Raw genomic sequence first — 19530 nt, 5'->3', positions numbered from 1 at the left:
AACACATAACAAAAAAAGTATCCAAAACGGTGGGGATCCTCTCCAAGATACGATACTATGTGCTGCAAATTGCCCTTCTCACACTATACCATTCACATATATATCCATACCTCACCTATGCTATGTGTGCTTTGGGTAGAACTGCAGCAACACACCTAAAGCCAATAATAACCCAACAAAAAGCCGCAGTAAGAATAATCACTGAATCCCATCCCTGGCAACACCCCCCCCCCCCACTCTTCATAGATCTAAACTTACTCCCTGTTCAGAACATCCACACTTACTACTGTGCAATCTATATCTACAGGACCTTAAATTCCAATATTAACCTTGACCTAAAACGCTTTCTTGATAGTTGTGACAGGATCCACAGGCATAACACCAGACACAAACATCTCCATGACATTCCCCGTGTTCGACTAGACCTTTACAAAAATTCAATGTTTTTCAAAGGACCTAAAATCTGGAACACCCTACCTGAAAACTCTAGAACTGCAGACACATTCATCACTTTCAAAACTACAGTTAGAAAACATCTTATCTCCCTGATCCACCACGACAACTAACTACATAATAACCACCTGGTGGTTCAAAATTACTCACTCACCCACTGACTATAAACCCAGAAATACTAATCTTAACCTTAAAATAATAAATCCTAACTAGTCATAAGTTTGCCTATGATACTCAAATATAGACACCTTGTATTGTGCCAAAACAAAAGCATTCACATTGCTAAACTCACAAATTATGATGTAGTCACTTAGCCTTAATACCATAATCTGTAAGGATTTAATGTTAAGAATTAATCTAAGTCTGCTTGAGATGCCTAGCCATGCTAGGTGTCCTAGTAGCCCCCTCTATAATTAGTATTTTATAACATGTAAACCACAAAATACCCAAAACCTGTAAACCCCACATTGTAACCATTATAGAGAATTAACTTGAATTGAATTGAATTGAATTGAGAGCGAGAGGGACAGAGAAGTGAGGGAGACAGTGGCAGAGGGGGAGAGAAATGGGGGAAAGAGAACAGAGTAAGGGGAGTGAGAGAGAAAGGCAAAGGGAGGGAGAGAGAGGAGAGGGAGTGTGTTTGTATGTGTGTAACCAGAATATAAGCAGTCATTGCTCCACAGCCTCATAAATACCGCTGACTGCGAGTCCTCGCAGAGACTCATTTATCCGCACTCCTGCGTAGTAATATACCATATACACAACTATTCAAAGATCATTTCATGTGCGTGCACATAACATATACACAGAACCACGCCCACACACATGAACGCACACAAACCAGCAACCTCTCTGCTGAACCTCCTCTACCTCAGAGGTTAGTGTTGTGTAGAGCATAGTATCGTCCTCTGTTCTTCACCAGCTGGTTGTGCGTGCCAGTTTCCACCACTCTGCCATCCTCGACCACAGCGATGGTGTCCGCATCTCTGACAGCGGTGAGGCGGTGAGCTATCACGATACTGGTGCGTCCTTTCTGCGCCCTCACCAGTGCCTCTTGCACCACCTGCCAACACAATATGTTGAAGAAAATTATATAAGTTCAAAGACTGTTGAATGCACGTAGGTCAACAAGGCTGCGTATCACCTATTCACTAACATTCAAGATACAAAGCTCTCGGTGCATATACCCAGAGAATGTATGAAAGATTTATTTATTTACGCTCTACTGAGAAACTAAAGGAGAGGATAAAGTATTGATTTATTTTATCATAACACAAAGCTGTTGGAGCGAAGATAAAATGATTCAATGATAAAAGTAAAAGAAACACCCGCATTTTCTTCACGGGAAAATGTGTGAGGCAGACGGACGTGAAGATAGTTAATTAATGGGCATATATATATATATATATATATATATATATATATATATATATATATATATATATATATATATATATATATATATATATATATATATATATATATATATATATATATATATATATAGTGGTCAACAGAGTTAAATCGGAGGCTGCCATAGTGAAGAGCTCTGTTCCACAAGGCACAGTACTCGCCCCCATCTTATTCCTTATCCTCATATCAGACATAAACAGAGATATACACCACAGCACCGTATCATCCTTTGCGGATGATACTAGGATCTGCATGAGGCTGTCATCTGCTGAGGACGCGGTTAACCTCCAAGAAGATATAAACAAAGTTTTCCAGTGGGCAACGGTAAACAATATGATGTTCAATGAGGACAAATTCCAACTACTCCGTTATGGAAAACTGGAGGAGATAATAACTAGAACAGAGTATACTACTGACTCCGGCCATACAATAGAGCGGAAAAATAATGTAAGGGACCTGGGAGTAGTAATGTCTGAGGATCTCACTTTCAAGGATCACAACAGTGCCACGATCGCACGTGCAAAGAAAATGATAGGATGGATAATGAGAACTTTCAAAACGAGAGATGCCAAGCCCATGATGATCCTTTTCAAATCACTTGTTCTCTCTAGGCTGGAATACTGCTGTACATTAACATCTCCATACAAAGCAGGTGAAATCGCAGATCTAGAGAGTGTACAGAGATCCTTTACTGGACGTATAAGTTCTGTCAAGCACCTTAACTACTGGGAACGCTTGGAAGCACTTGACTTGTACTCGTTGGAACGCAGGAGGGAGAGATATATCATAATCTACACTTGGAAAATCTTGGAAGGAATGGTCCCAAATCTGCACACAGAAATCACTCCCTACGAAAGTAAAAGACTGGGCAGGCGATGCAAAATGCCGCCAATAAAAAGTAGGGGCGCCATTGGTACACTAAGAGAAAACACCATAAGTGTCCGGGGCCCAAAACTGTTCAACAGCCTCCCATCAAGCATTAGGGGAATTGCCAATAAACCCCTGACTGCCTTCAAGAGAGAGCTGGACAGATACCTAAAGTCAGTGCTGGATCAGCCGGGCTGTGGCTCGTACGTCGGACTGCGTGCGGCCAGCAGTAACAGCCTAGTTGATCAGGCCCTGATCCATCGGGAGGCCTGGTCATGGACCGGGCCGCGGGGGCGATGATCCCCAGAATAACCTCCAGGTAACCTCCAGGTATATATATATATATATATATATATATATATATATATATATATATATATATATATATATATATATATATATATATATATATATATATATATATATATCTATGCATGGATTTATGAAGGATGAGATTAATTATTAATTATAGAATTGATGAGGGAAAAAAGGTGAGTGGTGCATTGAGGTATATGTGGAGACAAAAAACGCTATCTATGGAGGCAAAGAAGGGAATGCATGAAAGTATAGTAGTACCAACACTCTTATATAGGTGTGAAGCTTGGGTTGTAAATGCTGCAGCGAGGAGACGGTTGGAGGAAGTGGAGATGTCCTGTCTAAGGTGTGGTGTAAATATTATGCAGAAAATTCGGAGTGTGGAAATTAGGAGAAGGTGTGGAGTTAATAAAAGTATTAGTCAGAGAGCTGAAGAGGGGTTGTTGAGGTGGTTTGGTCATTTAGAGAGAATGGATCAAAGTAGAATTACATGGAGAGCATTTAAATCTGTAGGGGAAGGAAGGCGGGGTAGGGGTCATCCTCGAAAAGGTTGGAAGGAAGGGGTAAGGGAGGTTTTGTGGGCGAGGTGCTTGGACTTCCAGCAGGCGTGCATGAGCGTGTTCGATAGGAGTGAATGGAGACGAATGGTATTTGGGACCTGACAATCTGTTGGAGTGTGAGCAGGGTAATATTTAGTGAAGGGATTCAGGGAAACCGGTTATTTTTATATAGCCGGACTTGAGTCCTGGAAATGGGAAGTACAATACCTGCACTCTAAAGGAGGGGGTTTCGGGATATTAGCAGTTTGGAGGGATATGTTGTGTATCTTTATACGTATATGCTTCTAAACTGTTGTGTTCTGAGCACCTCTGCAAAAACAGTGATTATGTGTGAGTGAGGTGAAAGTGTTGAATGATGATGAAAGCATTTTCTTTTTGGGGATTTTCTTTCTTTATGGGTCACCCTGCCTCGGTGGGAGATGGCCGACTTGTTAATATATATATATATATATATATATATATATATATATATATATATATATATATATATATATATATATATATATATATATATATATATATATATATATATATATATATATATATATATGTATGTATATAGAGGGCTGTGAATCAGCTGCCCACGCAACACGAGTATATATTAAAAACATGTCCGATGAAAAAGCCTTGGTCAAATTGGACTTTGCCAACGCTTTCAACTCAGTCAGAAGGGATGCTGCTCTCCAAGCAGTTTATAGAAACTTCCCTTCCCTTTATCCCTTCATAGAATCGTGTTATAGTGTGACTTCCAAACTATTGTTTGGGGACCATGAAACTGGCTCATGTGAGGGAGTGCAACAAGGGGATCCTCTCGCCCCCTTTCTATTTTGTTTGGTCATCTAGGAAGTCACAGAAGCACTCTCGAGCGAGCTCAATATCTGGTTCCTGGACGATGGTACCCTAGCTGGCACAACAGAATCCCTCCTAGAGGACATCAGTAAAATTAAAGACATGGGAGAAAGCCTGGGCCTTTCTTTAAACCCCACCAAATGTGAAATAGTTTCTACCAATCAACAGATGATCCATAATATTAGCGCCGTTTTACCAGGAGCATGAGCCATTGATCCAGCCAATAGCACTCTCCTTGGTGCTGCTCTTGGGTCCAGTGCCATCGATCTGATCCTAGAAAAAAAAGTCTCAGACCTCCGGACGATGGAAAGCAGGATGAAAGACATTGACACACACGATGCCTTCTACCTACTCACCAGGTGCCTGTCAATCCCAAAACTTACCTACTTTCTGAGATGCTCCCCAGCCTTCAGCAATCCAAAACTCAAGGAATATGACTCTCTCCTTAAGACCATGCTAGAGAGTGTATTGAATCTTTCCCTTGAAGATGGACAGTGGTTGCAAACCTCACTTCCGGTCAGGCTTGGAGGGCTAGGAGTATGCAGATCCTCCCAGATTGCTCTATCAGCTTTCCTATCCTCTTCCATAGCATCAAACGAGTTGATAAGACAAATTCTTCCTGATACCCTCAGTGACTCAGCAGGAATAGAAGACCCTGGCTATGCCAGCGCCATCACTGAATGGAAGACTCTTGCTGCTCCAGCACCAAACCCTAGTGCAGCACTGGCTCACAAACAGTCAAGCTGGGATGGCCCGATCGCTGAAAAGGTGCTTGCCAACATGCTCAGGGCTGCAACATCAGATAGGGAGATTGCCCATCTCCAGGCTGTGAGCGCACATCACTCTGGGAACTTCCTCCAAACAGTTCTCATATAGGCAATGGGAACGCGACTCGACCCCAAGACCCTCCGTATTGCAGTGGCTCTGCGCCTTGCTGCCCCAATTCACACAGAATATACGTGTATTTGCGGCGAAGCGCAAGCAGACCAATACGGTCTACATGGTCTTAACTGTTCCAAAACCAAGGGCTGGCATGCAAGACACAATGAGGTCAACGACATCATTAAGAGAACCCTTGCTACAGCTGGATGCCCAGCCGAGAGGGAGCCCCAATCACTAGCAGCTAACAATACCCACAACCCAGCAAACTGCCCCGACGGGATCACCATCTATCCTTGGAAGAATGGCAAGCTCTTAGCATGGGACTATACCTGTGTGTCCACACTGGCTGACACCTATATCCATCACAGTGTGGGGCGACAGGGAGGAGCTGCTGACCACAGGGAGGAGTACAATATCAGCAAGTACAGGGACATAAGCCATCAGTATCAATTTGTCCCAGTGGGATCAGAGACCTTGGGATCATGGGGAAAAATTGTCACACGTTTCCTTAAAGAATTTTGTTCCAGACTCATCGATACCACCAGGGACCCAAGGGCAGCCACTTTCATGTTCCAGCACCTCAGCATAGCCATCCAGAGGGAAAATGTTTGCTGTATACTTGGCTCACGTCCAGCCTCGGAGGAGCTGGAGGAAATTCATGATCTTTGATACATTGTGCCATTGTATTCATGTTTATGTGTTTCTGTAAATGTATTCTGTTTATTAATAAATGTTCATATAGAATATCAAATGTAGGGGGTGGTAGGAGAAGAAAATTTTCAAACAGCTCCGGGGAGAACCTTGAGTTTTCCCTGGGGTACGTTTATTGTCTTCTCTGAGGATGAGGGTCCCCATTCCAGTCATAGAGGTGGTACTTCCCTATATATATATATATATATATATATATATATATATATATATATATATATATATATATATATATATATATATATATATATATATATATATATATATATATTCCAAACTACGATTCTCTGCATTATATTCACATATATATATATATATATATATATATATATATATATATATATGTATATATATATATATATATATATATACTGTATGCAGGACAAGCCATGGGGGGTGGAAATCTTTAGCTCAAGTACTTTCACACTTCTCAGTGCATCATCAGGAGCTGTGCAATGTTGCAAGGGAGCATCCTAAGCACAGAGAGAGGTCTCAGAGTAGCGTAGGTGTTACCGTCCACGGTTACCCTTAGACTGAGTTAGTGGTCGGTGTCATCCCCACCCTACCATCATGCCCCTACTCCTCATATGGGGTAGGAGGGTTTCTGAGATGTCAAGTATGAAATTATAAGATATAAAAAGCCAGCCCTAAGCTTTTCCTAATCGTTTATAACAGGCCACATGGTTTGAGAAAATAAATTAGATTCTGTAGACATGGATTGCTATTATTCTGTGTGACCTTTTTAAATAATGAAAGAAAGGAATACAATGTGCTCTTTTCGTTTAAATGTCCTGCTCTGAGGTACTCGAATGTTCTACCGATGTACTCAGAAGTATCTCTTCCTAAATGTTGTCTACTATTTTTCTCAGTGTTGGTTAATATGCCATACATGGAGATCTTCTATGCCTATCCAATATTTCTATGATCTAAATTCCACTAATACCCTTTAACCTCTCCTACATTATCTCGTTATCTTGTATGCTTGTCACTATATACCTGGAGTCTACCTGGAGGTTATTCCAGGGATCAAAGCCCCCGCGGTCCGGTCCACGACTAGGCCTCCCGGTGGATCAGGGCCTGATCAACCAGGCTGTTACTGCTGGCCGCACGTAGTCCAACGTACGAACCACAGCCCGGCTGATCCGGCACTGACTTTAGGTATCTGTCCAGCTCCCTCTTGAAGGCAGCCAGGGGCCTATTGGTAATTCCCCTTATGCTTGGTGGGAGGCTGTTGAAAAGTCTTGGGCCCTGGACACTTATGGTGCTTTCTCTTAGTGTACCAATGGCGCCCCTACCACAGGCGTCGCTAGGGTTGGTGTCACCCGGGACGGAATCTTTTGCGTCACCCAGGGTGGCATCTTTGGTGTCACCCCCATGCAATCCAAGGGCGGGGGGATAGGGGTAGTAAACTCCAGTTACGTCACTGCTGCATGACCAGTAACTAATGTTTAGCAATGTGAATGTTTAAAGGCCATAAACCGAACTTTATTAATGATAAAATAAATAATCGTAGTAATATTGAGGAAATATAAAATCAAATACCACTTTGAGTACAGATCCTACATTAATTCATCTTCAACAATGAAAAAAAAAAAACTTGAAAAATAAAGAAAAAAACTAGTTCCGATTTAACCTTGAGTACAGGTAACATCTCAAAGAATCTGATATTTAATTTCCTTGCTTGCAATCCTGCAAAATCATCTATCACAGCATCAAAATCAATGATTTTCCCTGTATAGGCCTATTTGTACTCTAATCCTATAATAGGTTATATAGAAGCGAAGGATATTTCTCTTAGGTTGCTGCAGCATGGTTTTGTGCATTAGTGTTACCTCCTTTAGAGGCTCTATGGTGTCACCCCCTAAATGGTGTCACCCGGGGAGGCCCTCCCCCACCCCTTACGACGCCCCTGGCCCTTACTTTTAATTGGGGGTATTTTGCATCGGCTGCCCAGTCTTTTACTTTCGTAGAGTGATTTATGTGTGCAGAAGCGGAACCATTCCTTCTAGGATTTTCCAAGTGTAGATTATGATATATCTCTCTCTCCTGCATTCCAACGAGTACAAGTCAAGTGCTTCCAAACATTCCCAGTAGTTCAGGTGCTTGACAGAATTTATACGTGCAGTAAAGGGTCTCTGTACACTCTCTAGATCTGCGATTTTACCTGCTTTGAACGGAGTTGTTAATGTACAGCAGTATTCCTGCCTAGAGAGAGCAAGTGATTTGAAAAGGATCATCAATGGCTTGGCATCTCTCGTTTAGAACGTTCTCATTATCCATCCTATCATTTTCTTTGCACTTGTGATCGTGGCACTGTTGTGATCCTTGAAAGTGAGATCCTCAGACACTACTACTCCCAGGTCCTTTACATTATTTTTCCGCTCTATTGTATGGCCAGAGTTTGTAGTATACTCTGTTCTAGTAATCTCCTCCAGTTTTCCATAATGGAGTAGTTGGAATTTGTCCTCATTGAACATCATATTGTTTTCCATTGCCCATTGGAAAACTTGGTTTATATCTTCTTGGAGGTTAACCGTGTCCTCGATAGATGACAGTCTCATGCAGATCCTAGTACCGTCTGCAAAGAATGATACGGTGCTGTGGATTACGTCTCTGTCTATGTCTGATATGAGGATGAGGAACAGGACGGGGGCGAGTACTGCGCCTTGTGGAACAGAGCTCTTCACTATGGCAGCCTCCAATTTAACTCTGTTGACCACTACTCTTTGCGTTCGATTGGTTAGGAAGTTGAAGATCCATCTCTCCACTTTGTCAGTTATTCCTTTAGCACGTATTACCCCATGATCGCACTTGTCAAACACTTTTGTAAAGTCTGTGTATATTGCGTCTGCATTCTGTTTTTCTTCCAGTGCATCCAAGGCCATATCATAGTGAGCCAGTAGTTGTGAGAGGCAGGAGCGACCTGCCCTGAACCCATGTTGCCCTGGATTGTGCAGTTTTTGGGAATCCAGGTGGTTTGCAATCATGCTTCTTAGCACTCTTTCAAAGATTTTTATGATGTGGGACGATAGAGCTATTGGTCTATAGTTCTTGGCTAATGCTTTGCTGCCACCTTCATGGAGTGGGGCTATATCCGTTGGTTTAAGTGACAGTGGAATTTCACCCATGTCTAAGCTCCTTCTCCATAGTACACTTAGGGCACGTGAGAGGGGTTTCTTGCAGTTCTTAATGAACACAGAGTTCCACGAGTCTGGGCATGGGGTTGAGTGCATGGGCATGTTGTCAATGGCTTTTTCAAAGTCTATAGGAGTTAGGGTAATGTCGGAAATCTGGCATACATTGATGGAGTTTTGAGGCTCATTCATGAAGAAATCATTTGAATTGTCGATCCTCAGACTGATTAGTGGTTCACTAAACTCCGAGTCATACTGGGATTTCAGTATTTCACTCATTTCTTTGTTGTCATTGGTGTAAGTCCCATACTAGATGTGGTATTTGCTTTGTTTTTAGCATATGAAAAGAGATATTTCGAATTTATTTAAATTTCATTAATAGCTTTAAGCTCCTCCTGTCTCTCCTGGCTCCCATAAGAGTCCTTTAACTTAAGTTTGATTGTTTCCACTTCTCTGGTCAGCGCTTCCTTCCGTGTATCAGATATTCTAGCGTTTCTGAGGAGCTCAGTGATTCTTTGTCGTCTTCTGTAGAGGGAGCGTCTTTCTGTCTCCAGTTTACTCCTACTCTTCTTCTTTCTTAAGGGAATATGCCTAGAACATGCTTCAGCTGCCAGGAAGTTGATCCTTTCAAGGCACTGGTTTGGATCCATGTTATTTAAGATACCTTCCCAACATGTTTTATTTAAGACATGGTTTACCTGGTCCCAGTTGATGTTCTTGTTGTTGGAGTTGTATTTTGTTAAGACACATTCACAGTTACATGCATTTTGCTGATCAGGACCCCTGTGCATGTAAGTCTAGACTTTGATTAGATGTGATCGGAATTAGTTGTTTTTGATGTTGTTGTGTCTCTTACCAGGTTCTCATTATTTGTGAAGATAAGGTCAAGTGTGTTTTTTAGTCTTGTTGGCTCCACTATCTGCTGGCTTAAGGTGTGTTTATTGCAGAGACTTAGTAGCTCATGTGTGTGTGACCTTTCATCTGCACTGCCTCCAGGGATTGTTTCTGTTATAACATTATTTGCTACATTCTTCAATTTTGTATGCCTTAGGTTGAAATCACCAAGCAGTGAGATGTTTGGGGATGGAGCTGAAAGGTTTTCCAGACAGTAATCAATTTTCAGTAGCTGTTCCTTGAACTGTTGTGAGGTTGCATCTGGTGGCTTATACACAACCACGATAACTAGGTTTTGGTTCTCAATCTTTATTGGTAGAACTTCAACTACATCATTTGTGGTTTTCAGCAACTCTGTGCAGATGAGCAACTCTCTGACATACAGGCCAAACCCCCCTTCTTGCTTGTTCTCTTTGTCACATCTAAAAAGGTTGTACCCACTTATCCATATTTCACTGTCAAAGTGATATTTGTGTGGGTCTCTGTGAAGGCTGCAAACATTGCATGAAATTCCTCTAGAAGTCCACTGATAAAAGGTATTTTGTTGTTGGTGGATGGCTTAAGACCCTGTATATTAGCAAATATAAATGAGGTTGTATTCTGTGTTTGTTGGGGGTTTTTGTTATTGGCATCAGTAATTGTAGTTCTGGAGGACCATGGGTGGCCATTGGCTGTGCCTCCAGTCCAACAAGGCTCCAAGGTGGTGGACTATTTTCGTTATTTCCTTCCATTTTCTTTTTCCGTTTCCTGCCACAAAAAAATCACCTGGAGTTGGGTTGCCGTAGCTACTATTTTTTGTTCTGTGGGGTCCGTGGCTCCTGGTTCCTTTTAGATGGTATGCAGGGCAGCTGATGTTGTAACACTGCTTTTGGAGGACCGAGAAGTGACATTTTTGGGTGAAAGAAAGTACAGGAAGAAGAACGACACACTCCTTTAGACAGGAGGTCACTACATTTTTTTGGGATGCTCAAAGTTGCATGTCCCATTTTTTTCCTGATATTTCATGCTTACAGATGCCCCAAACATAGTATTTGCACAATTTCACTTTTGGTTGGATAGAATTGTTGGGAGGTGTGTTGTCAATTTCTACAGGTTATGGGACTGCACTATAATCCTCAGTACCCAAGCCAGTAGAAGGAGACTCCTCCTCTACATCTGTAAAGTGGGCGATGGACTTGTGCAATGATGGTTGTATATTTAAGGTTTTAGTGGTGACTGTGGTAGGGTCCCTAGTAGAGTCTGGACTGGCAATAAGGCTGGGGGCTGAGACTGAGTCAGCACTGGGGCTGGGGGCTGAGCCTGGGCTAGCATCAGCACTGAGGGCATTAGTGCTATGACTGGGGGATGGGTCTGGTTTAGCACTATGTTGGGGGGTTGGGTTAACTGATGCTTTTGCTTCCTGTGTTTTTTTCAGTGGGTGATTAGATAGTTTCGAGTCATCTGTTGTGGTATGGGCATTCTTCATTTTTTGGTTCACTCCTATCTCTTTCTCCCATTTTATATATATTTTTGGTAGACTGTCCAAGAGGTCATCTTTGTTTTCTTGATTATTTTTATCTTTTATTACTTTCCTTAGTACCTTTCTGATACCTGCCCAAAGTTCTATATCTTTATTGCACAACCAAAAACACCTTGCTAGTTCGACGTCATTTTTTGAGGCTGTGTTAAGTCTAGTACAAGATATATGATGTTTGGAAAAGCATAGGTTGCATGTGATTCTGGATTTCCTTCCAAGGATTATTTTACATGTCCCACAGGTATGTTGTACTGACATCCTGCCTGTATCCTACTACACTCTGTATGTCAGTATAGCTACTGAATCCCCTGTATATGTATAGCTTATCTGAGTGTCATAGTACCATCCATATGTTTTATATACATGACCCCTTTGGTGGGCCTAGTGACTGTTTGTATGACATCATGGGATGCAGCATGAGTGCATGGGACGCGCTACCTCGACCTCACTTCTTAACGCACAGGCCTACAGGCAGGTTGGGCTCCCTTTCTCACACTCTGCAATATAGTGTTACCATCCAACAAGTGTGTTTATCTTCACCTTCATATCTCCTTCGAACCCCCAAGACAAATGGTGCCAGCGGAGGGCCTGTAATTCTGATGATTACAGCAATTTCTGGAGATAAATTTCTACTGAGCCAGTCACCATCTTGTGACACTAGGCCTGCCAAGACAGGGGACGCTCAACAATCCCAAGCCAGCTACCCCAAGCAAGCTTTCACCAGCCTATTGCTTCCTACTTACTGGTCAGTCTCTGTGTAATAGCGTTTTATTTGCTTGTTTGCATTACTTCTGAGGGGTTGACCCGGGTTTGCAAAGTAAGCCAAGCCACCAAGACAGTCTGTGGGGGGAGTCCAGCCCAGAGCCACCTGCCTGTTCAGCCTATAGCGTAGTATTGTATGTCGAGATGACATATGTAACATGACCGAGCTGTCAGTATAGCTACTGAATCCCCTGTATATGTATAGCTTATCTGAGTGTCATAGTACCATCCATATGTTTTACATACACCACCCCTTTGGTGGGCCTAGTGACTGTTTGTATGACGTCACGGGATGCAGCATGAGTGCATGGGACGTGCTACCTCGGCCTCAGTTCTTCACGCACAGGCCTACAGGCACGTTTAGTACCCTTTCTCACACTGTGCAATGTAATGTTACCATCCAATAAGTGTGTTTTTCTTCAACCTTCATATCTCCTTCGAACCCTCACGACATGTATGCCACGAAGAAAACTTATTTCCACTTTACCTTTTTCCTACTGGTGACAGTAATATGCAAAATGTATTTATAAAAACCAAGTTTGCAGCATGTGGGTAGTGGGTGTAGGGTGGGTGGGTGGGTGGGTGTCAGGTGGGTAGTAGGCATAGGGTGGATGGGTGGGTGTTTATGGTAGGCTTGAGTGGCTGCCTGGCAGCACTGCCAAACGTATGACTGTAGCACACTACTCAGGGTGTGTGGCACTTCCGTCATGCGTTATGACATTTTAGTTTACTTTAAACCATTTCCATTATGTTAATCACTATCCTTGTGTTGTTCCGCTGACAAATTAGGTTCACTAGGTCTTTCTATTATGTCTCGGTATCCTAGTCTATTCGTTATATGGGGTAACTCAAACCTTTGTTGTGATGCAGTTCAGATGGGCTTGTGAGGTCTCTAGGGAGACCTAATTATATGGTCACACCTGCCTTAGCAAATGTTGGGTAGTCACGCCCACGTCTGAGGTCTTTTGTTCTTGATGGCGTCAGACCTCGGCATCAGGTCGTAACACATGGTACATACCCCATTGGGGAGGGGGTACTTTGACTACGATATAAGCCAGGGAACAGCTGAGCAAGGAGGTTGTTGGTGACAGGTCCGGGAAGCGAGAGCTCTGGACAGCCGCGTGTGTAGTGGACCACGCATTGGGAATCTCGGGCCAGCTGGTCGGTGAATTAAGAGTGAGTACTAGTCCATGTTACTGATAACATCTACCTTTCCCCCTGGTAATAAGTCTCATAGGTCAATTGTTATATTATGTAAATGTCCATCAGTATATGTAGCCCTTTTATGTTATTAAGTAAACTATAGCCATAGTTCCCATTTTTTTTATTTTGTACCTCCATATGCTATTCCCTATTCTGTTAAGCACTGGGATACACAGGAGACGTGCTCACTCACTGGGATTCCTCAGGTAGAGTGGGTAGAGGTCTCACATGGTGGCAGCGGTTTAGCGTTTATTATTAAACGTGGCTCACGTGCTTTACGACTGGTCGGTTTTGGCTATCAAAACCAAACATTAATTTCTTTGTCACCTATCATTTGTTTTACCGTTAACTGTGACCGTAACCTTAAGAATGGACCAGGACAATCCTACTCTTATGTTTGTCAGGTGGGTGATGACCAAATATAATTTGCGTAGCAAGACGTTAAATACTGCAATTAGACGATCCAGTAGGATACAGGTGAAGTTCCTCGTGAACAGAATGGCAGAGGCTAACGTCAATGTTAGTGATCTCGCACCAGGCTCAAGTGAAGGGTCTAACAACATGGTTCCACAGCAAGATTCAGCGATTAATGTTAGTGAGGGTATAAATAATCAAGAAAATGAGATTTCAGTGATAAATAATACTTCAGGGGTACATATGTCAGGGACAAACCATCCCCAGGCCCAAGGCTCAGGAACGAATATAGGTTCCATGGTGACCCCCAGTAGTACCACGAATACTATGGCCCCAGTGGTATCTAATACATCTATCACTGCTGTTAGCCCGGGAGTATCAACTTTACCAACCCGGGATGCTACATATTTTAATAACCCAGTTAATGCTGACTATAGTATATATCCTTATCTTAACTCTGTGCTTCATAGTGTTATTGCTCAAGTTATGAGTAACCCTCAATCCCCTATTGTTGTACCTGCTCCCCAAGTCCCTGGGGTAGCTGCCTCTAGGGTTCCCACTTCTGTGCCTGGTTCTACAGTTACTAGTATACCTAACCCCTCAGTAACCATAGCTTCCCCAGCTGTGTCAGGTGTTCACCTGCCCAATGCTGTTCCTGTAAATACTAACCAAACACCCACACGTGTAACTACAGCTGGGGAACCATTCAATATTTCCCCGAATGTGTCCTTATCTAATATACTGGGACTCCCGACCCAACCCCAACTTCTGATGTAGACAGCCTGTACTGTCAAAACACACAGCCTAGCCGTCTGCTCTGACTAGTTCATATTTCGCGGCATTTAGGTGCTGCCCTCTGTAGGCTCATCCAGGTCAGTGGGAGGCTCAGCCCATTCGCTCTCACTCCTAGGCCGACCGACTTGATAGACACAAGTGCTCCCCCTCCACGGACTGGCTTGCGGTCACTCCCTCACACTGCCCGTTGTGTACTCACTCCTATCCAATTAAAGCCAAACTAGTCCACGGCCATATTATTGCTACCTACACTACCTTCATCGGCACTAAACCGCTGTTCAGCAGTAAGAACAGCAATAACAGTGGTGACAGTGGAGTCAACGGCATTGTGAGCCTCTTCAGGGTGGAGGGGTCAACACCATCGGTCGACGCCAGTCAACATCATCCGTCGTCATCCAACGCACCTGCTGGCCTAAAGAGTTATCTGTTACTCCCAGCGTCTTGACAGGACCTGAGATAGATCTTCATCCTAGATTTTTCCCACAAAATCTGGACATAGGCGTCACGGCGTCATCTCCAGCCTTAGCAGTCACGTGTGTTCACCTCATCACCCTCTCTACAGCCCTTCAACACTCTCCAGCACCATTCTCCTGCCTCCTACAGCGTCCCTACGCCCTTCTCAGCTACAAGAAGTAGAGGTGAGGTCGTTTAGTGTGTTGGCTTCGTGTGGCTCCACACGTGACCATGAGGCAGCTCTGGGGTTGGTTGATACCCTAGGCAGCGTGTAAACACACCAGCCTCCTCTACAGCCTTCTCTGCTACGCAACGACGTCCATCTCGCCGTCCATGTGTGTTGTGTTCTTCCCAGTTTCCTCCAAGAAGTTCTACCTGGCTTAACCACGTGGGAACCCAGTTGGCTTAGCCCCTAAGCCAGCTTAGTTCAGCCCCCACGCCGTCTACAGCAGCTCGTGACTCATCATTGTGTCTACAACTACTCAGCATCTACGTATCTCCAGCCAGTGCAGTTTTTTTTTGTGTTGCCCAGTTAAATTTTTTTTTCTTTCCCTTGCTGTTACATTCCCAGTTCATCACCAGTTTTGTTTTCCCCAGTGATTTGTTACAGTAAAACTTCCTCGTCCCAGTTCATAGTTTCACTTAAGCTTGTTTTTAGCACGTTCGAGTAGTGCAGTAAATGTTTTTTTCTCCGTGTGCTGAAGCCGCAGTCAGTCAGTGTGCCCAGACACGCTTGCCAGTGTAAACAAACCACGCACAGCTGTGGATCACGCTGAGTTAGCCACGTTTCTCTCATATCTTATACCTCCACAGAGTAACCCCGGTCTTTCCTGTTCTTCCCAAGTCCATTCTGATAATTTTTCCTACGACATTGAAGCCCCATAGCAGTATACAAATGCTACGAGGCGTGTAGTGTTACTAGAGCATCACTGAAAGTTTCAGGACCTGCAGCACCCAGTACCTTCGTCCATCTCCTGCACTCAAAGTTAAGTAAACAGTGACTTACCTAGCATTTCCTAATATTTTGTGACATTATTTAACTGTCCTGCACCAATACAGTTACAGTTACTGAAGCCATACTTCAGTAAATTGTTCAGTTTTAGTCATCAGTGTACATTTTGCCACTTATCCACAGCTACTTAAATTTTGTACATTTATTTTGCACTCCTACATTTTAAATTTCAGTATTTTATTCTGCATTTTGCACCTCAGTTATTGATTTAAATTGTTCAGTGTTAACCATTTATACAATTTACCTCTCACACACAGTTTGCAATTCCTGTGTGCTGTTAATTTTGTTAGTTGCACCTGCAAGTTAGCCACAGATTGTTGACAACCCTGCACTGTTTTGTTTGTTAGTGTGTGTTTTTTTCTTTAATAAGTGTAATCTTCAAGCACTTAAGTATTAGTTTATTCTACCTGCAGTGATACAATCTGTGCCCAGCCCATTACACTTTTCTCCTGTTCCCCATTTAATTGCTTTACATATATTCTATGTTTTATCTGTGAATATTCACCAATGTGCATTGCATTTTGCTATTTTGTATACCCAAGTTATTGAGTGCATTTTTGGGAACCTGCTTATTTACCATTAATTACCAAAATTACTTGTGAAGTTCATTAATTTTGATCTTGAGATTGCGAAATTTTGTTTTTGCCAGTGTACACCCTGCTAACACCAGTTAACCTTTGCCCTATTCTTGAATTTAATAATTTGCATTTTTATGTCCATTTTTGATTTACTAGTGAGCGAAAGCCAGTCCCTCTCTGGTGTAGCTAGTGTAAGTAATTCCTTTATACCTATGGGCCCACCAGTATTGTCGCGTCGGGACGACGCGAGGTGCGTGGCCGAGCAAATGTAGACAGCCTGTACTGTCAAAACACACAGCCTAGCCATCTGCTCTGACTAGTTCATATTTTGCGGCATTTAGGTGCTGCCCTCTGTAGGCTCACCCAGGTCAGTGGGAGGCTCAGCCCATTCGCTCTCACTCCTAGGCCGACCAACTTGATAGACACAAGTGCTCCCCCTCCACGGACTGGCTTGCGGTCACTCCCTCACACTGCCCGTTGTGTACTCACTCCAATCCAATTAAAGCCAAACTAGTCCACGGCCGTATCATTGCTACCTACGCTACCTTCATCGGCACTAAACCGCTGTTCAGCAGTAAGAACAGCAATAACACTGAGCCTCCAGCCTTCCCAGGTCAATCCTTCCCTAACCAAGCCACTCAACGTCCCAACGAACCCTATGCTTCAGCAAAAGATTTTATCTGGGGCATCAGCTCCAGATAGTAGTGTTGGAACCTCTATGTGTGGGACAGTAATTGTTGATAGGCCATATTTAGAAAATTTGCCGAAATTTCATGTAGAAGATTTGCCGAGGAATCCCATCGAAAGAAATATCAAAGTAGAAGCTTGGATTAAAAATATTGAGGCCATTTTGTTTAATATATCTGATGAAAAAATGAAAGTTTCACTGGGATTCAGGGCAATTGTAGATAATACAGCATCCATATTTAGTCTCCCACAATTTATTAACGTAAAGGACTGGAGTAATTTCAAGGATGCTATAAGATATAGGTTCCAGACGGCAGTATCAGTTGAAAATATCCATCGATACCTGGAACAATTGCAACTGAAGGAGGGACACACTCTAAGGGACTTCAGTTGTCTGGTATGGTCCAGGGTGGAAGATGTGAACAGAACTTTAAAATATAATGCAGAACAGCTGGAGCTTTATAAAAAGCAGGTATTTTGTGAAGGGTTGCCAGTCTGGATGAGAACTAGAGTTGCTATGGTACTAGCGATTAAAACCTTCGAAGAACTAGTTCAATATGCCATGTCTCTCGAGTCCGAATATGGTAGAGACAGAAAGGGAGATAGAATTGTTGCCTCAGAGAGAGTAACACCTGAGTCGCCATATGTGGCGACAACCAATAATGAGAAGAAGTATATACCCCCGCACCGCAGGACAGGCGTTGGTGGGCGTAATAAACAGAATGCTCGGAGAACTAATCAATGCTGGGAGTGTGGCGGGATTGGCCATATTAGGGCCAACTGCCCTAATTTTCGTTCCTAACGAAAGAAGAAGGTACAAGGTTAAGAAAGATAGGTCTGATAACCTTGTTACCAAAGATGAAAGACCTATGATTAAAATAAGAGTAAATGGAAAAAAATTGGTAGCTTTAATTGATACGGGAAGTCAGGTGTCAATAATTAAGCGAGATGTATGTAATAACTGGAGAGGTTGTAAAATAAGCAAAGCTAAGAGAGATATTACTGCTGTAAATGGTAATGATATTAATGTCGAGGGACAAACGGACCTGTACTTTGAACTGGGTGAAAGTTATAAAGTTCACGCTTGTTTAGTAGTGTCTGGAGTAAGGTTTCCAGGGGACTTACTCTTAGGTATGGATTTTCTCAGAAGGTATGACTTCCTCTTGTCATATGGCAAAGGAAGGGGAACCAGTCGGCTGATACTGGATGAGGTTTCCTTTCCAATAAAATTCATAGAACATCCCTCAATAGTAGCTTCTATGAGTAGGAGTAATAAATTATTCAAAACCCCATCTAAATCACTTTTTGAAGCGCAGTTACCTAATGTGAACTCTGCAGACGCAGATTATGCAGATCATGTATTATATAACCAGGTATGTCCACCTAATACATTCAAATTTATTAAAGGTTCAGTGGGAAGGAAGGTCGAGCCAGGAAGTATCTTACAGTTAGCTGGGAAGCTAGAATCCTTCCTGGTGCCTCATCATCTAGCCCAGGTTTCTGAGAAAAGACATATCTTAATACCAGTGATAAATCTGACAAGTAAAGCGTTAAGATTCAAGAATGGTAGAAGGTTAACATCAGCTGAGATTATCCCCAAAGACTTAATTTTTGAACCTGACTCCGTTAAGCTACCTGCCCGAGGTCAACAATGTGGAGCACTTAATACCAGAGTCCCAGAAAGGGTAGTGACACCTGCCGCTCCCACCCAGGACGAAAGTAAAAGGGAAAAGACATTTAATGATGTAAATCTAAATCATTTAAAATGTTCTGAGAAGGAAATAATAAAGAATGCTTTAAGGAACTTTCCAAAGTTGTTTTCAATGGATGAAGGAGATATAGGCTTCCTGCCCCAGATTGAGCATACTATACCTACAGGTGACAGTTTACCTGTCCAAACTCGTCAATGGAGACTCCCAGAAGAGGCTAAGAGAGTAATAAGGGAGGAATGTAATACCATGCTCCAGAACGATGTAATTGAACCGAGTTCATCACCGTGGCTCTCACCTGTAGTGTTGGTAAAGAAACCAGATAA

General features: G+C 42.8%; 1 protein-coding gene across 1 annotated transcript in view; it reads right to left on the bottom strand.

Moving 5' to 3' along the window:
• Positions 1 to 228: 228 nt before the first annotated feature.
• The window catches only part of LOC128684142 (ATP-dependent translocase ABCB1-like), a 214921-nt gene continuing 195619 nt past the window's right edge, over positions 229 to 19530 (bottom strand). Inside the window, exon 30 of the mRNA XM_070089690.1 lies at positions 229 to 1516. Coding sequence (XP_069945791.1) covers positions 1325 to 1516 — 192 coding nt within the window. The 3' untranslated portion in view covers positions 229 to 1324. The remainder of the gene's footprint in view (positions 1517 to 19530) is intronic.

This window comes from Cherax quadricarinatus, chromosome 2, assembly GCF_038502225.1.
Source record: "Cherax quadricarinatus isolate ZL_2023a chromosome 2, ASM3850222v1, whole genome shotgun sequence".
NCBI classification, from domain to species: Eukaryota; Metazoa; Arthropoda; class Malacostraca; order Decapoda; family Parastacidae; genus Cherax; species Cherax quadricarinatus.
Note: the sequence above shows the minus strand (reverse complement) of the source record. Positions and strands in the feature narration are given on the sequence as shown.